Here is a 25,330-nt window from a genome sequence, read left to right on the forward strand (position 1 = left end):
CTGTCCAGGTGAACGGCCTTGGCTTGTATCTCCAGAATGGGAATCGGCTGCTCAGAATTTACAGAGTCCAGCCAGAACATGCTGGAGTTTTTGCCTGCATAGCTCAAAACTCAGCTGGAGAAGCACACCGGGAATATCACATTGTGGTACAAGGTGAGGTCACGTTGCAGTAACCCCACTGTTAGGTACACTTATAGGCAGCGACATTACAGTATGTACACTTGAGTGGTCTAATGATACAGTACTGTGTTTACAAATATGATAATCCATATTTCTATTGTCATTGTCAGTAAATAGTGCCGAGTCAGACCTAAACAGCATCAAAACGATTGAATGTACAAACCTCGTTTCCATATGAGTTGGGAAATTGTGTTAGATGTAAATATAAACGGAATACAATGATTTGCAAATCCTTTTCAACCCATATTCAATTAAATGCACTACAAAGACAAGATATTTGATGTTCAAACTCATAAACTTTATTTTTTTTTTTTGCAAATAATAATTAACTTAGAATTTCATGGCTGCAACACGTGCCAAAGTAGTTGGGAAAGGGCATGTTCACCACTGTGTTACATGGCCTTTCCTTTTAACAACACTCAGTAAACGTTTGGGAACTGAGGAGACACATTTTTTAAGCTTCTCAGGTGGAATTCTTTCCCATTCTTGCTTGATGTACAGCTTAAGTTGTTCAACAGTCCGGGGGTCTCCGTTGTGGTATTTTAGGCTTCATAATGCGCCACACATTTTCAATGGGAGACAGGTCTGGACTACAGGCAGGCCAGTCTAGTACCCGCACTCTTTTACTATGAAGCCACGTTGATGTAACACGTGGCTTGGCATTGTCTTGCTGAAATAAGCAGGGGCGTCCATGGTAACGTTGCTTGGATGGCAACATAAAACGTATGTACCTTTCAGCATTAATGGCGCTTTCACAGATGTGTAAGTTACCCATGTCTTGGGCACTAATACACCCCCATACCATCACAGATGCTGGCTTTTCAACTTTGCGCCTATAACAATCCGGATGGTTCTTTTCCTCTTTGGTCCGGAGGACACGACGTCCACAGTTTCCAAAATCAATTTGAAATGTGGAGTCGTCAGACCACAGAACACTTTTCCACTTTGTATCAGTCCATCTTAGATGAGCTCAGGCCCAGCGAAGCCGACGGCCTTTCTGGGTGTTGTTGATAAACGGTTTTCGCCTTGCATAGGAGAGTTTTAACTTGCACTTACAGATGTAGCGACCAACTGTAGTTACTGACAGTGGGTTTCTGAAGTGTTCCTGAGCCCATGTGGTGATATCCTTTACACACTGATGTCGCTTGTTGATGCAATACAGCCTGAGGGATCGAAGGTCACGGGCTTAGCTGCTTACGTGCAGTGATTTCTCCAGATTCTCTGAACCCTTTGATGATATTGCGGACCGTAGTTGGTGAAATCCCTAAATTCCTTGCAATAGCTGGTTGAGAAAGGTTTTTCTTAAACTGTTCAACAATTTGCTCATGCATTTGTTGACAAAGTGGTGACCCTCGCCCCATCCTTGTTTGTGAATGACTGAGCATTTCATGGAATCTGCTTTTATACCCAATCATGGCACCCACCTGTTCCCAATTTGTCTCTTCACCTGTGGGATGTTCCAAATAAGTGTTTGATGAGCATTCCTCAACTTTATCAGTATTTATTGCCACCTTCCCCAACTTCTTTGTCACGTGTTGCTGGCATCAAATTCTAAAGTTAATGGTTATTTGCAAAAAAAAAAAAAATGTTTAACAGTTTGAACATCAAATATGTTGTCTTTGTAGCATATTCAACTGAATATGGGTTGAAAATGATTTGCAAATCATTGTATTCCGTTTATATTTACATCTAACACAAATTCCCAACTCATATGGAAACGGGGTTTGTACTACTGTTGTTTGCAGTGTTGTGCAACTACAAACCAATCCTAGTAAGATATATTATATTTTGTAAGTAATCATGTAGCTCCATGGCCTTTTGGCATGGCACATTGCACCTCTATACCGCGTCAGCTTCGAAAAACTGAGCAATAGTTAAAAAGGACTGAATTTACATCTCCCTGGCTGGTTTTCGAATAGTGCTTCGCAGCTGTTTGTACTGTTGTCATATGAGGCCAAAATATCCATGTTCAAGCCTTACTAAAAACTGGCATTCTATGCACTGATGAGGTTTTGTTCAGCTGCTACTTTTTGGGTTCCAGCACTTTTGATCAGTGATTGGGTTCAAGAATGTAAACCAGGGCTATTGAACTGGCGGCCGGGCGACCAAATCCGGCATGGGAATGACACCATACCGCATACTTGCCAACCCTCACGATTTTCCCGGGAGACTCCCGAATTTCAGTGCCCCTCCCGAAAATCTCCCGGGGCAACCATTCTCCTGAATTTTTCCCGATATCCACCCAGACAACAATATTGGGGGCGTGCCTTAAAGGCACTGCCTTTGCGTGCCGGCCCAGAAACATAATATCCACGGTTGCAAGCGAATGCAAACATACTTGGTCAACAGCCATACAGGTCACACTGAGGGTGGCCGTATAAACAACTTTAACACTGTTACAAATATGCGCCACACTGTGAACCCACATCAAACAAGAATGACAAACACATTTCGGGAGAACATCCGCACCGTAACACAACATAAACACAACAGAACAAATACCCAGAACCCCTTGCAACACTAACTCTTCCGAGACGCTACAATGTACACCCCCGCAACCCTGCCCACCTCAACATTTCCCCCCCTATCTCCCGAATTCGGAGGTCTCAAGGTTGGCAAGTATGGCATCCTAGAGTTTAGTTCAAAACTTGGGAGACAAACATTTTTGTAGCACATTATTAAAAACAATAGAGTTCTCCTGTTGTACAGAGGAACTTGGACCACTGTAAAGACATTGGCATATCCTTTCATTGGCATTTTAACCTTCCTAGCAAACATAGAACACTGACATCCATACTTGTTATTTACATAACTGAAACGTTTCTCAAGACACCACTTTAAGTCCTCTCCTTTTTTTTATCGTAATGTGTTTTATGTAACTATGGTGTGGCTGAAACGTGTTTACTTCAGATGCAGTCAGGAGTCATTTGTTCAATTTCTTTAGTTACTCTAGTGGTGTTCCTCAAGGTTCTATTTTAAGTCCTCTCTTTTTCGTCATTTGAGCTATTCAACTGGTGGCCCGTGAGAGACTTGTAAGAGACTCACGTTTTTGCAGCAGATTTCCTAAAAACGCTAGAGCGCTGTCAGAGAGATAAACTTTGACTAGCTTTTTTGCAGAAGGTCCTTAAAAACAGCAGCGCTCCCTGTAACTCTGTATAAGACTAATATTGAAGGGAGAAGTCTGGACTCCCGGTCCTTAGCTTCAGGCCCGGCCCTAACCAATCTGGCGCCCTAGGCAAGATTTTAGGTGGCGCCCCCCCCCCCCCCACAAGAAACCGAATAGCTTTATCTTTGACCTTTTTTTTTTTTTTTACTTACAACTATACCTAATATATAAAGGGGTGGACAAGTGATTATTACCTGCAGGGCAAACATTAGCTAACCAGAAGGCAATAACAATGTAAACAAAAAACACCTGCTTAAAAGATCTAATACCTGAGGAATGTAAGGTGGGAGTACAGTAATTACCTAACGTTACATTATTATTTTCCATAACAATTTAGCCCCCTCCACAATATTAACCCGACGTTAAAACAGAACTAGCTATTTATTGATTAGCAATTGCCGAATCATGTAACATTAGCTTAATGCTAACAAGCCAGGTTACTATCACATTCTGTAACAGACAAATAATTTCATGTAGGCTAACGTTACCTACCTGCTACCTCTGTCTTTTCTCGTTTCTACTCCTCTTCTTTTCTCTTTTTTCTTCCTTGGGCACCTGACAGTTTTGGCCGTTTTGACATCTTGTGTTGATTTTTTGATGTGGTGACGTCCAAAAAGAGTCATGTTACGGTAAGGGGGGGGGGGGGGGGGGGGGGGGGGGGCGTAATGTTGTAACAAATAATATTTCTATTAAATAGGCTTTACTTTGCATTTTAATTAACGTGGGATTATTTTTTGTATTTAGAAATAATAGTACCAACTTTCTTTCTTTTTTTTTTTTTCTCCAACATTTGTGGCACTGGCGTGGCGCCCCCTGATGGACGGCGCCCTTAGCATTTGCCTATACGGCCTATGCCACGGGCCGGCCCTGCTTAGCTTTCTGGCATTGTGGGCCCCAAAAAAAGTTAGTTGACACTGTTGAGTGAACACTACAGTGTCGTTTGTTCTGCTATTGTTGCAGCTCCACCAGTGATCTCAGGAACTTCTAAGCTGCAAGAGTTAACTGCCATTCTGGGACAGGAAGTGGAATTTCACTGCAGAGTTAGTGGGCGTCCAGCACCTAGAGTGGAATGGAGCCGCGACGGAGAGTATGCATCAATCAGTTCCTATTCCGCACTAGCTCCAACAATTTGATATACTGAATTGGTCCTTCCTGCTTCTCAGGGTTCTTTCCCGGGATGGAGATCCACATGTGGAGTTCCTGGAAGACGGCCAGGTACTGAAAGTGAAGACAGTCCGGCTGAGAGATCAAGGACTTTACCAGTGTCTGGCCAGCAACAATGCAGGGACTCAAGTGCGCCAGTTCAGATTCACAGTGCAAGGTCGACATTTTTTCAGACTCGTAATTGAATGTTGAATGTTTATTTATATAGCCCTAAATCACAAGTGTTTCAAAGGGCTGCACAAGCCACAACGGGAACAATTAAGAGAAAACATTTTTTTGGGTTAGTTTGTGATAACCGGTGCATTCATAATTGTGTTGACAGGACACAGCACTTGAAAAAAATTAATGAAAACCATCCATCCATCCATCTTCTTCCGCTTATCCGAGGTCGGGTCGCGGGGGCAGCAGCCTAAGCAGGGAAGCCCAGACTTCCCTCTCCCCAGCCACTTCTTCCAGCTCTTCCCGGGGGATCCCGAGGCGTTCCCAGGCCAGCCGGGAGACATATTCTTCTCAACGTGTCCTGGGTCTTCCCGGTGGCCTCCTACCGGTTGGACGTGCCCTAAACACCTCCCTAGGGAGGCGTTCGGGTGGCATCCTGACCAGATGCCTGAACCACCTCATCTGGCTCCTCTCGATGTGGAGGAGCAGCGGCTTTACTTTGAGCTCCCCCCGGATGGCAGAGCGTCTCACCCTATCTCTAAGGGAGAGCCCCACCACCCGGCGGAGGAAAATCATTTTGGCCGCTTGTACTCGTGATCTTGTCCTTTCGGTCATAACCCAAAGCTCATGACCATAGGTGAAGATGGGAACGTAGATCGACCGGTAAATTGAGAGCTTTGCCTTCCGGCTCAGCTCCTTCTTCACCACAACGGATCAATACAGCATCCGCATTACTGAAGACGCCGCTTCGATCCGCCTGTCAATCTCACGATCCACTCTTCCCTCACTCGTGAACAAGACTCCTAGGTACTTGAACTCCTCCATTTGGGGCTGGGTCTCCTCCCCAACCCGGAAATGGCACTCCACCCTTTTCCGGGCGAGAACCATGGACTCGGACTTGGAGGTGCTGATTCCCACCCCAGTCGCTTCACACTCGGCTGCGAACCGATCCAGTGAGAGCTGAAGATCCTGGCCAGATGAAGCCATCAGGACCACATCATCTGCAAAAAGCAGAGACCTAATCCTTCAGCCACCAAACCAGATCCCCTCAACGCCTTGACTGCGTCTAGAAATCCTGTCCATAAAAGTTATGAACAGTATTAATGAAAACATCAGTTTAAAAAATGTTGATGACTATAGTCCATTTGTGCTGTGGTAGCACTGTTGTTTTTGGTACAAATATTTGGAATATTGCATTCCGTGAAAGGTGTTCTTTCTCTGCAGCTCCCCCCATCATCAAGGGTCCCAGTGAAACCTCAGAGGTGTCAGTGGTGCTGGGTTTCCCTACGGTCCTGCCCTGTGACGTCGATGGTTCACCCACACCCAGTATCACCTGGTTGAAAGACAACCAGCCCATTGTGTCCAGCCCCCAGCTGACCTACACACAGGGCGGGCAGGCTTTAAGGGTGGGCTCAGCACAAGGAGACAGCACTGGCCTCTATACATGCCGTGCCTCCAATCCAGCCGGCACTGCTGTCAAGCACTATTCTCTCAGTGTTCTGGGTAAGATTGCACAAGTAATGACACCAAATCAAATGTTTCAATACACGGGATTCTTTTCTCTCAAGTGCCCCCACAGATAGAGGGAGACTCTACAACCGTAGGCACTCGAGAAGAGAAAGTACGAATCAATGGCAGCTTGACTCTTTCCTGCCTTGCTAAAGGTTTCCCTGAGCCCAAAGTTGCCTGGTTCAAAGATGGGCAGGTTAGTGCGACACAAATGACAGTTGCTGCTGTCACTCCATTTGTGCACTGAAACCATGTAACCATCTTCTGGAAACTAACGTTATTTACCCTTCAGCTCTTGACAGGAAACAACCATGTTGGCATTCAGGAGCATGGATACTTTCTGCACTTAGAGAATGCTATGCTGTCCCATGAAGGCCAGTACACCTGTGTGGTCACCAACTCTGCAGGAGAAGACAAGAGATACTTTCATGTTGCTATACAAGGTGTGTCTAGGAAAATTCATACTTTAAAGGCCTACTGAAATGCGATTTTCTTATTTAGACGGGGATAGCAGGTCCATTCTATGTGTCATACTTGTTCATTTTGTGATATTGTCATATTTTTGCTGAAAGGATTTAGTAGAGAACATCGACGATAAAGTTCGTAACTTTTGGTCGCTGATAAAAAAGCTTTGCCTGTACCGGAAGTAGCAGACGAGTAGCGTGACGTCACAGGTTGTGGAGCTCCTCACATCTGCCCATTGTTTACAATCATGGCCACAAGCAGCGAGAGCGATTCGGACCGAGAAAGCGACAATTTCCCCATTAATTTGAGCGAGGATGAAAGATTTGTGGATGAGGAAAGTGAGAGTGAAGGACTAGAGGGCAGTGGGAGCGATTCAGATAGGGAAGATGCTGTGAGAGGCGGGTGGGACCTGATATTCAGCTGGGACTGACTAAAACAGTAAATAAACACAAGACATATATATACTCTATTAGCCACCACACAACCAGGCTTATATTTAATATGCCACAAATTAATCCCGCATAACAAACACCTCCCCCCTCCCGTCCATATAACCCGCCAATACAACTCAAACACCTGCACCACACACTCCCCAAAGTTCATACAGCACATATATTTCCCCAAAGTCCCCAAAGTTACGTACGTGACATGCACATAGCGGCACGCACGTACGGGCAAGCGATCAAAGGTTTGGAAGCCGCAGCTGCATGCGTACTCACGGTACCGCGTCTGCGCATCCAACTCAAAGTCCTCCTGGTACGAGTTATCCACAGGCCAATGGTAAAGCCTGACTCTCATCTTCCGGGAATGTAAACAATGAAACACCGGCTGTGTTTGTGTTGCTGCAGTCGGCCACAATACACCGCTTCCCAACTACAGCTTTCTTCTTTGCTGTCTCCATTTTTCATTGAACAAAATGCAAAAGATTCACCAACACAGATGTCCAGAATACTGTGGAATTTTGCGATGAAAACAGACGACTTAATAGCTGGCCACCATGCTGTCCCAAAATGTCCTCCACAATCCGTGACGTCACGCGCTGACGTCATCATACCGAGACGTTTTCAGCAGGATATTTCGCGCAAAATTTTAAATTGCACTTTAGTAAGCTAACCCGGCCGTATTGGCATGTGTTGCAATGTTAAGATTTCATCATTGATATATAAACTATCAGACTGCGTGGGCGGTAGTAGTGGGTTTCAGTAGGCCTTTAACACTTGATAATGCTTTTTAAATTAGTTAATAAATGTGCACACTTTTGACTGGTACTATAAGTTGTGAGAACCAACTTCCTCTGCAGTGGACATTTGTGATTTGGATAACAGGGCTACTTTTTGATGAACTCTGGCAAAAGCAGTAGACAATAACCAAACGTCCACTGCAGAGAAAGCTGGTTCTTACCATTATACAATTAGGGTTGGGCATCGTTTGGATTTAGGACGATTTCGACTCCTCATTTAGATTCTCGATTTAATCAGCAGCCGGTTTGGCGGGGTAATGAGACCCCGAGGCAGAGACTCCGACACAAGTCAAAACAAAAAGATTTATTAAAAAAGGGAGCACACGGGTGTGACAAAACTCTAAGTCCAAAAGGTTTACAAAAAACAATAGCAACAAAAGGTTGCAGTGAAAAATGTGTTTGTGAAAAACAAGCTACTAAAAGGGCTAAGCCACTGAACAAAAACTGGGAAAGGAACAAGACAGACAGGCATAGAACTCAGACACTAGAACAGGCATGGCAGAGGAACAATCCAGTGACCGTAAGTTGAAACAGCAGCTTATTAAAACCTCTAAAGGCCTTAGTGGCCACATGCATGGACAGCACCTTTTAGCTCTTATTTCCAAAATTGTGTACACTACTGAATTGGGGTCTTATGGAAATTGGATATTGAAACAGTGTAGGTCTGACTTGGTAGGATATGGACAGCAAGTAGTGGACATAGAGAGAGAGAGAGAGATATCAGAAGGCATAAGAAAAGTATCTACATTTGATTGTTTACATTTGATTATTAACAATCCGGGGAGGGTGTTAGTTTAGGGTTGAAGTTGCCTGGAGGTGAACTTTTATTGCGGTTTTGAAGGAGGATAGAGATGCCTTTTCTTTTACACCTGTTGGGAGCGCATTCCACATTGATGTGGCATAGAAAGAGAATGAGTTAAGACCTTTGTTAGATCGGAATCTGGGTTTAACGTGGTTTGTGGAGGTGTAGCGGATTTTATAGACTAGGCTCAGTGCAAGTTGTTTTACTCTGTCCTCCACCCTGAGCCAGCCCACTTTGGAGAAGTGGGTAGGAGTGAGGTGGGATCTGGGGTGGAGGTCTAGAAGTAATCTGACTAGCTTGGTCTGGGATGTTTGGAGTTTAGATTTGAGGGTTTTGGAGGTGTTAGGGTACCAGGAGGTGCATGTGTAATCGAAAAAGGGTTGAACGAGAGTTCCCGCCAGAACCCTCATGGTGCTTTTGTTGACCAGAGAGGAGATTCTATAGAGAAATCTCGTTCGTTGGTTGACCTTTTTGATTACCTTGGTTGCCATTTTATCACAGGAAAGATTAGCCTCTAGAATGGAACCTAGGTAGGTGACCTCATCCTTCCTGGTGATAACAATGTCACCCACTTTTATAGTGAAGTCATTGACTTTCTTAAGGTTGATGTGGGACCCAAACAGGATGGATTCTGTTTTACCCAAGTGTATGGCTAGCTTGTTAGTAGATTTTACTCCATGTGGCCCCCGATCTAAAATGAGTTGGATACCCCTGTTCCAGACTCTTATTAATCGACTTGTTCATTTTCTATTAATATCTGCTTTCTTTCTGCTGTAACACGCTTTCATCTGCACTTTTTAAACGTTATGAAGGACTTGTTTCTTGTCTTGTTTCAGGCTAGTTGAGCTATTAGCTTGCAGACTTTTGCTTGCTCTTCCCCTCTGTGTAACATGTTCAGCCTTGTCCTGCTGTGATAATGCTATTTGTATCAACTGCAGTTTATTTTTTGCAATGGAGGATTATTGAATCAGAGGAGTGGCTTCGCAGGATGTATGAAGATACAGTTAGATGCTAGCTAATTCTTCCGGTCGGTGAACTGAGCATCGAAATTAGGAATCGACGTTTAACAATTTCGGGAGAAACGAAACGTAAGACAAACCCCAACCCTAGTAGGATACACTTGATGAACAAGGCTCTGAACTAACCCAAACATGACATTGCTTTGCTAGTTCCTCCAGTCTTCCACCGCGTGAGTAACAGAGAAGCAGCCTGGGGTCTGGAAGATCGGGAGGATGACAAGAATGAGGACATGGTCGAGAAGCGAGAGGTGGTCCTCGGCCATCCCATCAGTCTCTCTTGTGAGAGTAACGCCATACCTCCACCCAAGCTTAATTGGTATAAAGATGGACAGAAGCTCACTAGCGCTGATGGAGTGCTATTACTGCCAGGTCAGATTATTGGTCATTGTTGGAGCTCTGTGGTATTTTAAATGACCAAATACCAGCTGCATGTCTTGCGTTGTCATCTCAGGTGGACAGGTGCTACAAATTGCCCGTGTGCAGAAAGAGGATGCAGGAAGGTATACATGTGAGGCAGTCAATGAGGCCGGAGAGGACCATATGCACTTTGAAGTGGAGGTCTTGGGTATGCAAGAACACCGGCATTTTTGTTGTTGAAATAAACATTATAAAATAACATGTGACGTATTTAGTCTCACCTGTGATCATGAGCACGTCAGAGGAGTTCATGGAGGAAATAGGAGCAGTGGTCAACAGCACCGTGGTCTTGCACTGTGACGCTGCAGGACATCCGAGTCCAGATATCTCATGGCTTAGAGACGGACAGCCAGTCGACATAGACTCCGACCATCTCATAAGTGAAGATGGGACACAACTCCAGGTAAGGCGGGGGTTTTACAGCTCCAACAATGCCCTGCTTCTGTCCTGAGGTATAACTTCAATCTTCTTATCCAGCTGCCCAGTGTAAAGGTGTCAGACATGGCTGGGTACTTGTGTGTAGCTGAAAACAAGGTTGGGTCAGTTGAGAAGCTATTCAGTCTGACAGTTCAAGGTAAGAGGATATTTAAAAACAAAAGTGTCATTACTCAGAATTATTTACAGTCGTCCCTTTTATTCGCGATTATTTGGTACCGGAAATGACCGTGATAAACAGATTTCCACGAAGTAGGGTTGTTATTAGCAAATCAAATATTTTCAAAGTTAGAACATAAAAACTGTTGTGATTATTTTCCTTGTGTTTGGTGTTTTTCCATTTCTCTACGGCAGGGGTCTCAGACACGCGGCCCGTGGGCCAATTGCGGCCCGCGAGACGTTATTTTGCGGCCCGCACCTTAATATGAAAATTTAATGTTAGTGCGGCCCACGAATTTTATATGAATGGGGCTTGACAGCGTCATACTTGCCAACCCTCACGATTTTTCCGGGAGACTCCCGAATTTCAGGGCAACCATTCTCTCGAATGTCTGCCGATTTTCACCCAAACAACAATATTTAGGGCGTGCCGTGATGGCATTGCCTTTAGCGCCCCCTACAACCTGTACAAACAGCGTGCCAGCCTAGTCACATGTTGTATTTGGCTTCTGTACACACACGTAAGTGACTGCAAGACATACTTGATCAACAGACACACAGGTCACACTGAGGGTGGCCGTATAAACAAGTTTAACACTGTTACAAATATGCGCCACACTGTGAACCCACACCAAACAAGAATCACATACACATTTCGGGAGAACATCCGCACTGTAACACAACATAAACACAACAGAACAAATACCCAGAATCTCATGCAGCCCTAACTCTTCCGGACTACAATATACACCCCGCTACCACCAAACCCCGCCCCCCCAACCCTGCCCCCCCACACATCAACCCCCCCCTCCGTGCGTCGGTTGAGGTGGGCTGGTTCTGTTGTGTTTATGTTGTGTAACGGTGCGGATGTTCTCCCGAATTGTGTTTGTCATTCTTGTTTGGTGTGGGTTCACAGTGTGGCGCATATTTGTAACAGTGATAAAGTTGTTTATACGGCCACCCTCAGTGTGACCTGTATGGCTGTTGATCAAGTATGCCTTGCAGTCACTTACGTGTGTCTGCAGAAGCCTCATATAACATGTGACTGGGCCGGCACGCTGTTTGTATGGCGGAAAAGCGGACGCGACGACAGGTTGCAGAGGACGTTAAAGGCTGTGCTATCACGGCACACCCTTAATATTGTTGTCCGGGTGAAAATCGGGAAAGATTCGGGGGAATCTTTGCCCCGGGAGATTGTCGGGAGGGGCACTGAAATTTGTGAGTCTCCCGGAAAAATCGGGAGGGTTGGAAGTATGTTGCTAGGGCGGGATAGCCATTCAAAGAAGCTAAATTCATTAAAAAGTGCATGTTAGATTTTTTTAAGAAATATTTTCTTGCGGCCCAGCCTCACCCAGTTTCTGCATCCAGTGGCTCCCAGGTAAATTGAGTTTGAGACCCCTGTCCTATGGTGTCACTTCCTGATTTAAGCGCGACAGACAGGGCTTGTGCATTGTTTCAGTTTTGCATTGCTTTATGCATGGGATACATGTTTCCTGCCTACAACATGTTTTTGTATCATCACCCGTGGTTCACTACACTTTAAAAACTTTTGACAAATCCATCACCTTGTCATCTGTACGTCGTCTCCTGTCTCTGGGGTCACGTCTACAGCTGACATACGTGTTTGTGACAATTAGAGCCCTCTAAACAACAAACAGACATACACCCACAGAGTCACCTTTACACCCGTTTGTTCTACTACTGCTCAATCAATCAATCAATCAAAGTTTACTTGTATAGCCCTGTGGAAGTCTTCCTCCCGTGGGTCCCCCTGATGCCGACAAATCTCCACGATAGCCCGGATGTCTGGTGTTAGAAATGTCTTTTTTATTTGGCAGCGCACACACGCTAGGAAAACACACCCAACTTTTCAGTTCCGCTCTGTGACTTTTCAGTCTCTCCTAATGTCCAGTGCACGTCTGCTCAATAACTCCAACTCCAACTCCCACTCTCGTGTCTCGGGCCGGCTGCTGCTAATAAGCATGGCAGGTGATTGGATGATCAACCCCAGCTGGGTAATCCAATCACCTGCCAGCTGTGCTTCGAGGCCGGTCCTTCCGCACCACGCTCCGCGGCAGGCCCTCAGACCACAACCCCCCTCCACAAGCCCTAAATCATGAGTGTCTCAAAGGGCTGCACAAGCCACAATGACATCCTCGGCTCAGATCCCACATCAGGGCAAGAAAAAACTCAACCCAATGGGATAACAATGAAAAACCTTGGAAGAACCAAGGAGGATCTATTTAAAGGCTAGAGTATACAGATGAGTACTGCTCGTGTATTCTACTGTAGCTTACAGTACTCACCGACTCTCCACGCATTGCTATGACCGACGCCCATATTTTAAGTGCGATGGAGCAAGGGACGACTGTAATTTACAAAAGACTTGCCGACTCATGTCACCTATGTATACAATATAATTCCCCCCTCTCAGTGCCACCAAGAATAATAGGTCCTAAAGAGGAGGAGCTTAGCGTCATTGCGGGTCACATGGTGTCATTGCTTTGCGATGTCCAAGCATACCCTCCGCCAGAAATAACCTGGACCAAAGATGGGCAGATACTCCAGTTCAGTACTGGTATCCACATTCTGCCAGGTGAAGCCTAGAACAATCAATCCACAAATATATAAACAATAAAATCCCAATGCTTCATAAAATCTTACCATTCCTTTGTTTAATTTGCAATATTGTAGGTGGCCAGATGCTGCAGCTGCCTCGGGCAAGAGTAGAGGACGCAGGACAATACGTGTGCACGGCCTCTAACTCAGCTGGCCAAGACCAGAAGAGTCTTCTCCTCAGTGTTTATGGTGAGCTTCATACACAGATGATCCAATCTGAAAGCATTGTCTCAGCAAAAAAAAAAAGAAAAAAGCTGTTTGCCGCAGCTGTGACAGAGGATAGTTAAGAAGTGAATCATGGCAAGTTGCAATGTATCACAATGAGCTCATGTTCTCTTTGTAAATGCAAACCAACAGTCCTGCCCACCCTGAAGTCTCGTCTCGATGCTGAGTCAGACTTGGTGACCCCGCAGCTCGGCTCCTCCGTCATTCTGCGATGTGAGGCCCACGGTGTCCCTGAGCCTGACGTCACGTGGTATAAAAATGGACTCCAACTGGTCACGGGGAATGGACTGAGGACAGATCGCCACCAACTGGAGATCACAGGGGTTCAGGTCAGGAAACGTTTGAAGCTACAAACAAAAACTGACGTTAAACTGGCTCGCCATGGTATGACTTTTCTCACGCAAACAATCCCTCCTCAAAAAAATCGAAATTTGCTCCAGATGGCGGATGGTGGTACCTACACCTGCAAAGTGTCCAATGTTGCTGGTCAAGTTGATAGGACATTCAGGCTGACAGTTTATGGTGAGGAAGTCTCTTGTGTTGTAATGGTCACATGTTCGATGGGACCTATGATGATTCTAATCTACATTTAACATACTTCCTTGTGGTCTAGATTAGAGATGTCCGATAATATCAGTCTGCCGATATTATCGGCCGATAAATGCTTTAAAATGTAATATCGGAAATTATCGGTATCGGGACTTTTTAAAACGCGATGTACGTAGTGGTACACGAACATAGGGAGAAGTACAGAGCGCCAATAAACCTTAAAGGCACTACCTTTGCGTGCCGGTCCAATCACATAATACCTACGGCTTTTCACACACACACACAAGTGAATGCCATGCATACTTGCTCAACAGCCATACAGTTCACACTGAGGGTGGCCGTATAAACAACCTTAACACTGTAACAAATATGCGCCACACTGTGAACCCACACCAAACAAGAATGACAAACACATTTTGGGAGAACATCCGCACCATAACACAACATAAACGCAACAGAACAAATACCCAGAATCCCTTGCAGCACTAACTCTTCCGGGTCGCTACAATATACACCCCCCCGCTATTCTCTACCCTCGCCCACCTCAACTTCCTCATGCTCTCTCAGGGAGAGCATGTCCCAAATTCCAAGCTGCTGTTTTGAGGCATGTTAAAAAAAATAACGCACTTTGTGACTTCAATAATAAAAATATGGCAGTGCCATGTTGGCATTACATTGTTTAATACATCCAGCGGGGCATCACAACAAAATTAGGCATAATAATGTGTTAATTCCACGACTGTATATATCGGTATCGGTTGATATCGGAATCGGTAATTACCGTATTTTTCGGGGTATAAGTTGCTCCGGAGTATAAGTCGCACCGGCCGAAAATGCATAATAAAGAAGGAAAAAAACATATATAAGTCGCACTGGAGTATAAGTCGCATTTTTGGGGGAAATGTGTTTGATAAAACCCAACACCAAGAATAGACATTTGAAAGGGAATTTAAAATAAATAAAGAATAGTGAACAACAGGCTGAATAAGTGTACGTTATATGAGGCATAAATAACCAACTGAGAACGTGCCTGGTATATTAACGTAACATATGGTAAGAGTCATTCAAATAACTATAACATATAGAACATGCTATACGTTTACCAAACAATCTGTCACTCCTAATTGCTAAATCCCATGAAATCTTATACGTCTAGTCTCTTACGTGAATGAGCTAAATAATATTGTTTGATATTTTACGGTAATGTGTTAATAATTTCACACATAAGTCGCTCCTGAGTATAAGTCGCACCCCCGGCCAAACTATGAAAAAAAACTGCGACTTATAGTCCGAAAAATACGGTAAGAGTTGGACAATATCGGAATATCGGATATTGGCAAAAAAGCCATTATCGGTCATCTCTCGTCTAGATAATATGTATTGGATATGTTTTCGTGCAAACTTTGCATGAATTATGTTCCACAGTTACATTTATAAACCTTAACCATCCATCCATTTTCTACCGCTTGTCCCTTACCGTAAACCATAAAACCTTGATTTAACGCTTTGACATTGTTTAACACGAGTATTGTAATTTACAAATCAGAAAAGACTAACATCATCATAGGTCTCAGTAGTAGTTGATAGATAATACAGTAAGAACAAAATGTAATACATTGTATTTGAACAGTTCCACCTGCTCTGGAAGGGCCTCTCCAGGAAGCCCTAAACTACACCCTGGGCTCTCATGTATCTCTGCGATGTGAGGCTTCAGGGGTCCCTGTGCCGAGCATCACATGGCTCAAGGACGGAACACCTATTGGTAAGAGGGAGGCAAACACAGTGGAAATGTAGATAGTATTAAGATAATGTGTCTGCTTCCAGAAAGCAGCTTGCAGTGGCAGTGGTCTATTAGAGGGAACCGCCTTGAGCTAGGGCCTCTTACACTTTCCCATGCCGGAACCTACACGTGTGTGGCCAAGAATAGTGAAGGGCAGGAACAAAAGGACTTCATGCTCGCAGTGCAGGGTAATTAATGACCTGTGTCAAAATGTTATTGCAATACGTTTATGGACCGGAATTATTATTGATTTTGTCGTACTCAGTATCCCCTACCATCCTGGACTCTAACCATCCATCTGAGGTCAGTGCACCCACGGGAGAAGAGGTCACACTTGAGTGCAAAGCAGCAGGAAACCCCACACCGCACCTGAGCTGGCTTAAAGACGGCGTAACTTTGGAAGGGTCAGATACTCGGCACATTGCGTGAGTTCATTCCCAGTCCTCCCTTTCTACACTGCAAAAACTGAAATCTAAGTAAGATTAAATATCTCAAATAATTGCTTATTTTCTGTCTAATAAGATAATTCTTCTCACTAAGCAGATTTTATGTTAGTGTTTTACTTGTTTTAAGGGTTTTGGTCCTAAATGATCTCAGTAAATCTCAGCTTGTAGCTGAGATTTGATGACCTATATTGAGTAAAACATGCTTGAAACTAGAATATCAACTGTTGCAATGCTGTGTCATCAACACTCACAAGTATAAAACTGCTTTTTTAAAGTAATAATTTCTTATTTCAAGCATGAAAAAAAAATCATGATTTTAACACAATTGTGTCTCATAATTAAAACAGATGACAGCCAAATGGACTTTGCTGCTTTATTTTCAATGAAACAATAGAAAATACATACTCATATAGTAGTACAGTTGGCACAGTGCAGTAAACTGACAGTTAATAGTACAACATTTAACATTTCAAACAATTTTGAACAGAAATAGTTCGTGCACATTCAGATAAATTCCTCAAAATTACAATTAAAAAAATTTTGGTCGGGGACCGGGCTGTATATATGTGCACTAATTGACTGAAAGAGCACGCACTTGTCGCGATGATGTCATGTTATCGATGGAAAAATGCATTTTTAGAGCATATGATTTGCCTGAGCGGCTAGGAGACCCCGAGAGTAACAAGCGCTTGCCTTGTTGCCTTTCCATTAAGAAAAATAAACTCGTTTTTAGTATAAATTTGCTGGTTTCAAGAAATGTAATGCCGAGCACATATCATTATGTCAAGATAATGGCACTAGCATTTACTTCATTTAAGAATATTTTTCAACATATTGAGCAAAAAGGTCTCTTTTTTTTTCTACCAAGAAAAGTACACTTGTTATTAGTGAGAATATACTTATTAGGGACCGCAATGTCCCTAAGGGACAGAGGACCCTATTGTAATTGTAAGGTTTTATTTTTATTATTCCGCCGCCTCTTTGAGCTGTAATTTGACCCCCTTAACATGCTTCAAAACTCACCAAATTTGACACACACATCAGGACTGGCAAAACTTGTGATCTAATGAAAAAAACCTATCCTATTGCGCTCTAGCGCCCCCTAGGAAAAAACACAGTCAAAACTGCCTCTAACTCCCAGTAAGAATGTTGTAGAGACATGAAACAAAAACCTCTATGTATGTCTCACTTAGACCTACATTTCATACATTGACATCTTTCAGTAAAAATCAACAGGTAGTTTGCAATTCCCCCTTCAAAACAAAAGTTTAGTAAAAACAGTCACTTTTGCCTCTTTGAGCTGTAATTTACCCCCTTAACATGCTTCAAAACTCACCAAACTGGACACACACATCAGGACTGGCAACAATTGCGCTCTCATATAAAAACCCAAACCCAAAACTCAAAATTGCGCTCTAGCGCCCCCTAGGAAGAAAACACAGACACAACTGCTCCTAGGAAGAAAACTCAGACAAAACTGCCTGTAACTTCCAGTAAGAATGTCTTAGAGACATGAAACAAAAACCTCTATGTAGGTCTCACTTAGACCTGCATTTCATATATTGACAACTCCCAGCAAAAATCCACAGGAAGTTTGCAATTCCCCCTTCAAAACAAAAGTTTTGTAAAAACCGGTCACCTTTTTTCAAACATTATCTCCTCTGAGCGCGTTTGTCGTGTCGGCTTCAAACTAGCACAGGAAAGAGATTGAACCTTTCTGATTAAATGTTGACAAAAGAGTTTTAATTACTGCTCCGGTTTGGATTTTATGTGCCGTCAAAGTCGGTCCCGTCCATCGTTGCTTGCAGCTTTAATTTTAAGGTATTTTTGGGTTCATTGAGGTTAGCTAATTTGACTTGTTTTGGAAAGTCTCGACAAGCCAAATTTTCTTGTTCTATTGGCAAATAATTTTGCTTAGTTCAAATAAAATACACCTAATTTTTGTATTTTTTTTTTTCTTGTTTTTGAACACTGACTTTTTGCAGTGTGGCAGAATGACGCACTCTGAAGTGTATGATATGTTAGTAACAATGAATTATGTGTTCTTTTTTTTCTTTTTTACAAAGTAGCTCAATTTGTTCAACACGAGCCAATACTATTAATCTTTGTCGTTCCCAAAAGGTTTGGTAAATAAACTACAAATCATTAACACTCAAGGAGGTTATTATGCTGAGAGATGAATGGGTGGAGAGACAAATTTGTTTATGGTACATTCATGGAGATCATTAAGAGCAGCTGTTTTACAGCTGTGCAGTAGCTTGCATGATGAATGGAAGTTTAACAACCGTGTTCTTTCAATAGGAAACACGTGGGGTTCTGATAATCACGATGAGAATGTAATTCTGGTGTTGGACTATAATATACACAGCAATGGTTTGAATACTCTTTTGTATTTGTTATGTATACCAGTGCGACTCCTGATGGCAGCACTTTAACTTTGCTGAGGCTTAGTCCTGAGGATTCGGGAACATACACATGTTTGGCTGTCAGTCCTGCTGGCGAGGAGAGCAAAATCTACACCCTCTTTGTCCTCGGTCAGTTTCAATAACGAATAAGGTATAGGAAGAGTGTTTGGAATTATATATTTATATATGGTTTCTTGTCACAGTACCGCCATCTATCTCGGGTGAGACCACAGAGCCCAGAGAGGTGCAGGCCACACAGGACAGTGCTGTGACTCTAGAGTGTCATGCAGAAGGAAATCCTCCCCCTCAGATTAGCTGGCTGAAGAATGGCCAACCGCTACTTCTATCACCTCGCACACACCTCATCTCTGGTGACTCGGTGTTGAGGTGTGTTTACAAAACTGATCATTTAGGAAGATTTTGTTCCCATTATTTTGATAGTTACATGATTACTCGTGGAAGTGATGCTGACTTTTTCCATTTTCTCATCATTTAGGATTTCTGCTTTACAGTCGTCAGATGCTGGCATTTACACATGCATAGCTCGCAGTCAAGCTGGTCTGGCTGAGCTCAGCTACGATGTCCAGGTGCAAGGTACCACTGACGTTTGACCTCAAAGGGCCTGATTCACTTCCACATTCATGACATCATACACTCCGACGGTCAAACATGTCCCGTTTTGTTATGTTGTGAAATACGCAACACATGCCATTTTTGGACGATATTGAAATACGATCAAGATAACAGTACTTATTTTTAGTACGGCAAAACTCTGGGAGGCGCTACTGTTGTTATGGTGTGTCTGGAATTATGCAAAAATGCATGTAAGGATCAACGTTCCCTCTAAGGTGCGTGCCTGCGCAATTGCGCACTGCTCAAGCGTCCTCTGCACACAGCAAATATATGCCGCGCACCAAATCAAATCCCATCTGAATTCTAAACAAAATAAACACATTTATTGTGTGTAATTTTGCAATGCAACTCTGAGTGACAGTGACAACAAGCGGCCCTAACGGTGTTCGTCAATACCGTTCAGTTGAACACTGTTCAATTATTGTAACGTCTGTCGAGATGCTTCGAGGACAGGAATTATATCGATCACTTTATTGAGCAAAACTGTCTATATTCGGCCATAACCACACCAAAAACATGAGTAAAAAACTTCTATCTCGAAAAACTAGTCATTTTCTGCCGTACAAACCAGGCCAAAACCAACTTGTCATCTGTCACCAACACGCATAGCACTAAGCCACTGGTGCGTTTATGGCCACACAAAAAGTCGGACAACTCAAACACCACACAAAGTTACACTATGACTCCTCAGTCATACGTGTGCTTATTCTACTGTCATTTATTATTAATGTCAATTTATTTATATTAATCATGGAATGCTGTTACTTGATAAAATTACAGGAATGCACACTTCATCCTATGCTTACATTTCATTGTGCAACAGGACGATGTTTAAGGGGAACTAAATGTGATCTCTGAAAGGGGTACAGATGATTTCCAAAGCAGGTTTTGGGGTAGGAGCTAGCGGAGGGTGTATATTGTAGCGTCCCGGAAGAGTTAGTGCTGCAAGGGGTTCTGGGTATTTGTTCTGTTGTGTGTATGTTGTGTTACGGTGTGGATCTTCTCCCGAAATGTGTTTGTCATTCTTGTTTGGTGTGGGTTCACAGTGTGGCGCATATTTGTAACAGTGTTAAAGTTGTTTATACGGCCACCCTCAGTGTGACCTGTGTGGCTGTTGACCAAGTACGCAATGCATTCACTTGTGTGTGTGTGAAAAGCCGTAGATATCATGTGACTTTAAGGCACGCCCCCAATATTGTTGTCTGGGTGGATATCGGGAGAAATTTGGGAGAATGGTTGACCCGGGAGATTTTCGGGAGAGGCACTGAAATTTGGGAGTCTCCCGGGAAAATCGGGAGGGTTGGAAAGTATGACTGGGAGACGTAACTGCTCTGCACTTCTCCCTACGTCCGTGTACCACTCCGTACAGCGGCGTTTTAAAAAGTCATAAATTTTACTTTTTGAAACCGGTACCGATAATTTCCGATATTACATTTTAAAGCATTTATCGACATCTCTATCCGATATCGATTCTTTCTTGCAAATAATGACATTGCGTCTGGTAAAACTTAAAAAGGAGTGTACTAGTGTAGTATAGTACTTCATGTGTTGCTGCTCCTGGTTAATCTTCTTCAAACAATATAAAATCACAGTGCGAAACAAATAAAATGATGGCGTTATTCTGCACTGGATGTGTTATCTTATTTATATTCAATGCTGTATTTAATGTCTCCAATAAAAGTATACATACACTTGTTGTTATATAATTTTGAGTAACTTATTTTAATTGCCAGTATTTTTCTTAAATAACCAACGTTTGCAAAGGCTGTTTCATTGCGAATGCTATTTTTAATGACACCTAGTTTATGTTTTAATTATTTAGGAAAGTATACAAGAATAAGTCTCAGCTTTTTTTTTTGCCAAGGTGAGAGTAGTCTAGTGTCGTATACAGTGTATATATTAAATATATATATATTTTTTTACCAATCAAATTTTATTTAGACAATATTTCAATACTTTACTTACTTTACACTGTTCATGTTAATGATAATAAACATTATGTCAAATAACTTGAGTAACACAGATATTGATATTTTGCTTTGCGAATCGATATTAGAGCATAAGGATTTGGTGTCTATTAAACAAGACAAGAGGCAAAGAATTAAACAGAGACAGACTTCAATTTGGACTCAATATTGAGGAGAGTACCCTTGCACAGTATCTCAGCACTCTCTGCCAAAAGATTGCACGCCTCCTTCTTTTGTTTTGGACCCTTCCCCACCATATGGCCACCGCTGTTTCCAAAGGACAAAGGTGGCAAAAAGTTCACAGAAAAGGTCGTTATAAATTCACAGAAAAGGTCAGTTCAAAAAGTGTTTGTAAAATAGTTAAAAAAGAGGTCCATAAAATAGTTCAAAAAGACGTTCGTAAACCAGTTCAAAAAGGAGGTTCAAAAAGAGGTCGTCTGAAAATTGGGCAGATCCTGTCTTCTCTCCGCTTTGAAGTCCTTGGGTTAGAATAATATCTTTCTGTTGATTACCATACATGAAAGAACACAGGAACACCTTCATCTTGCTTTCCCCCCCGACACAGTGGAGTTTTACGAGCTTTACTCTTGGTTGGTTTCAAAGACAGCTTTTGTCTTCTCACCAGACCCTACAAAGTTTTTGTGATAATTTAGAAACAATTATTCTAACATTTGGTGTCGGCAGTATCGATATTTTAGTATCGATCAGTACATCACTACTTGACACACAAGGGGTGCGCTTCCTCTCGGACAGCCATTTCTGCGCAACTGCCACTTTGCACGCACTTTTCAAATGTGCTAAATAAAGATGTAAAACAACAGCTGCAGAACAATTTTAGTCTTGATAAATCACTAGCGAGCGCTAAATGATATTTGCACCTCCGCGTCCCAATATTGTGGGCATTCTGATAATCAATATATATTTTGCATATACTATAAAGCTATGCCAAATGGATTGTGCTCCTTACTTTGCTCACTTAAGAGATGCATTCCTCTGTACACGAGCTTAGTAGATCACTTTTGCGTGTGCTATCAAGTTTGCCCGTGTTTTAATACATGCACACCTTTAGTAGATTAGGCTTTAACAGTTGAATACTGTACATAAAGTTTGAGTACCAATGAATCCCAACGCTTATTACACTACAGTGCCCCCTGGTGTGGATTATGTGGAACCGGTGGAACCAGTAACAGTGGTCAAGGGCTCCTTGGTAACGTTGACCTGTGAAGCCCGTGGCATTCCTCCTCCAACATTGACATGGATGAAGGATGGCCAGCCTCTGTCACTTCATCGGAACCTGCTGCTGGATGGACAGGAGACACGGCTGCAGCTGCCTGACGTGGCACCCTCAGAAGCAGGCCTTTACAGCTGCGTTGCCAGCAACCAGGCTGGAAGCAGCACAAAGACGTTTAACCTCACCATACTAGGTAACTCTAAAACATCTAAACATCCTAAACTATTTGTGGTTTTATACTAAGTTGTGTGGTGAATATAACCTTGCATACACAATAAAGGAATGTTTTTTATGAATAAACAACAGGAATGATCTGTTTTTGCAACCTAAAACTTAAATCTGTTTTGACCATTTCAGTCATAATACCTTTCCTTGTCATAATCCAGAGCCTCCAAGGATATCCCGCTCTCAGGGCACCCCAGAGGAGCTGACCATTGCAGTTAACAGCCCACTGGAGCTGGAGTGCTTGGCAGAGGGAGTACCACCTCCCACCCTAAGCTGGCTCAAGGATGGTCAGTCCCTGGAAGGGAATGACATCATTCAGGAGGATGGCCACATTCTCAGTATCAGCAAAGTTCAGGTACAAACAAACAGCCTAGCTTTGTGTAGTCCACCCCTATTTGCCCAACGGAGACAGTGTAGTAGACACTGAGGCCTTGATCTACTAAAGGTTTGTGTGTAAAACATATGCAAACTTGATACCGTACGCAAAGCAGATCTACTGGTACTAAGCTTATGCACAGATGAATTTGTCTACTAAATTAGTAAAAAAGAGTGCAATCCATTTAGCGTGTCTGTCTTAATGTATATAAAGTTAAAGTACCAATGATTGTCACATTTGATTGATTGATTGAAACTTTTATTAGTAGATTGCACAGTACAGTACATATTCCGTACAATCGACCACTAAATGGTAACACCCGAATACGTTTTTCAACTTGTTTAAGTCGGGGTCCACGTTAATCAATTCATGGTGTGGTGAAATTGGTCCTCTGCATTTGACCCATCCCCTGGATCACCCCCTGGGAGGTAAGGGGAGCAGTGGGCAAATAATTTTTGGTGATTTAACCCCCAATTCCAACCCTTGATGCTGAATGCCAAGCATTGAGGTAATGAGTCCCATTGTTATAGTCTTTGGTATGACTCGGCCGGGGTTTGAACTCACAACCTACCGTTCTCAGGGCGGACACTCTAACCACTAGGCCACTGAGTAGGTCTGGAGAAATATGGAGAAATATATAGATGATTAAATTACCCATAATAGTGGGAGGAGCACAGGAAAATATAAACATTTAGCGCTTGCAATGCGATTTATCATGCATGAATGTGTCTGGCGTCTTTCTTTGGCACGTCTGGAATATTTGTGAAAACTGGCACAAAAATGTGTGAACCGCGGTCAGAAAGAGGCAATCACTGCATATAAAAAGAGAATCTTCAGTGCTCATGTTGACAATTGACACATATTCAAACATGACATGACGAAAATACTCTGTTGGGTGCAGTTGAAATACAGTATAAACAATTAAATAACATGTGAAAAATATATACATAAATACTAGTACAAACAGTGCACAACAGTGAAAAAACAATGTAGGCTATTGGGACAAATTCAATATACTAATGGCCCACGGATAAAAAATGTTTTTAACTTAGTTCGTCCTGATCTTGTGTGACCAAACTCTCTTCCCTGATGGCAGCAGGTTGAACAAGTGCTGACCAGAGCGAGAGTTGTCTGCCAGGATTTTCTTTGCTCATCCGAGGCCGCGAGATCGAGTAATGTCCTCCAGGGAGGGTAGAGGGCAGACTATAATCTTCTCTGCTGTCTCGGTCACCCTTTGCAGAGCCTTCCTTTCTGCAGCAGAGCGGACAGACAACCACGCAATTATTCAGTACATCAGCTCTGGCTCTATGTTGGCCCAAAAAGAGATACCTACAGTTTCTCCCCAAGTTGGTTCCTCTGCAGCACACAAAGGAAGTGGAGTCTCTGCTGTGCTTTTTTGACCGGTGCTGAAGTGTTGGCAGTCCATGTGAGGTCATCCGAGATGAAAGTTCCTAGGAACTTAAAGGAGGTCACTGCCTCCACACATCCATTTACCACAGGTGGGGCTGTTCCCCTTGCTGTCTTTTAATATCAATGACAATCTATTTGGTCTTTGTAGTGTTCAGCCTCAGGTTATTTTTGGTGCACAACCCTGGCATTTCCTCTCTGTAGGCTGTTTCATCACCCCCACTTGATCTGGCCGTCCACTGTGGTGTCGCCAGCAAACTTAACGATGGTGTTCGAGGGATGAATGGGGACAAGGCACACGTATGAACAGGAGGGGGCTCAAAGCAAAGCCTTGAGGAGAGCCAGTGCTGACTGACAGTGTGGAGGAGCATAGTTGATCCACCTCAACAACCTGAGGTCGGTTGGGTAGAAAGGAGTAACAGATGAGAGGAGGTAGACCCAGGAAGCTCAGCTTCTCCACCAGGATGTCGGGGATTATGGTATAGTATTGAATTGAGCTGTGTTGGGTTCCAGATGTTCTACAGCTGAGTGGAGAGCAGTGGTGATGATGACCTCTGTGGGCCGGTTTAGCCCGTTTAGGTAAACTGGTGAGGATCAAAGTTTTGGCAGAGGCTTTGATTGATTGGAAAACAAGCCTTTCAAAACACTTCTTAAACACAGACGTCAATGCTACTGTTCTGTGATCATTTAAGTCTTTTATGGCTGTCCTTTTGGGGATTGGAATGACAGTGGCTGCATTAAGTCAGGGCAGG

The 25,330-nt window shown here is 43.2% G+C and overlaps 1 protein-coding gene across 1 annotated transcript in view; it reads left to right on the forward strand.

Annotated features, from left to right (window-relative positions):
* The window catches only part of hmcn2 (hemicentin 2), a 159,784-nt gene that overhangs the window by 89,554 nt on the left and 44,900 nt on the right, over positions 1-25,330 (forward strand). Inside the window, exons 28-49 of the mRNA XM_061986104.1 lie at positions 9-153; positions 4,307-4,433; positions 4,510-4,667; positions 5,894-6,172; positions 6,238-6,374; positions 6,471-6,621; positions 9,855-10,073; positions 10,156-10,269; positions 10,337-10,524; positions 10,599-10,695; positions 13,150-13,311; positions 13,410-13,523; positions 13,692-13,888; positions 14,000-14,081; positions 15,739-15,870; positions 15,933-16,076; positions 16,154-16,313; positions 18,744-18,868; positions 18,943-19,126; positions 19,236-19,333; positions 22,485-22,763; positions 22,957-23,150. Coding sequence (XP_061842088.1) covers positions 9-153; positions 4,307-4,433; positions 4,510-4,667; positions 5,894-6,172; positions 6,238-6,374; positions 6,471-6,621; positions 9,855-10,073; positions 10,156-10,269; positions 10,337-10,524; positions 10,599-10,695; positions 13,150-13,311; positions 13,410-13,523; positions 13,692-13,888; positions 14,000-14,081; positions 15,739-15,870; positions 15,933-16,076; positions 16,154-16,313; positions 18,744-18,868; positions 18,943-19,126; positions 19,236-19,333; positions 22,485-22,763; positions 22,957-23,150 — 3,486 coding nt within the window. The remainder of the gene's footprint in view (positions 1-8; positions 154-4,306; positions 4,434-4,509; positions 4,668-5,893; positions 6,173-6,237; positions 6,375-6,470; positions 6,622-9,854; positions 10,074-10,155; positions 10,270-10,336; positions 10,525-10,598; positions 10,696-13,149; positions 13,312-13,409; positions 13,524-13,691; positions 13,889-13,999; positions 14,082-15,738; positions 15,871-15,932; positions 16,077-16,153; positions 16,314-18,743; positions 18,869-18,942; positions 19,127-19,235; positions 19,334-22,484; positions 22,764-22,956; positions 23,151-25,330) is intronic.

This window comes from Nerophis lumbriciformis, linkage group LG12 (genome assembly GCF_033978685.3).
Source record: "Nerophis lumbriciformis linkage group LG12, RoL_Nlum_v2.1, whole genome shotgun sequence".
In the NCBI taxonomy this organism is placed as follows: domain Eukaryota; kingdom Metazoa; phylum Chordata; class Actinopteri; order Syngnathiformes; family Syngnathidae; genus Nerophis; species Nerophis lumbriciformis.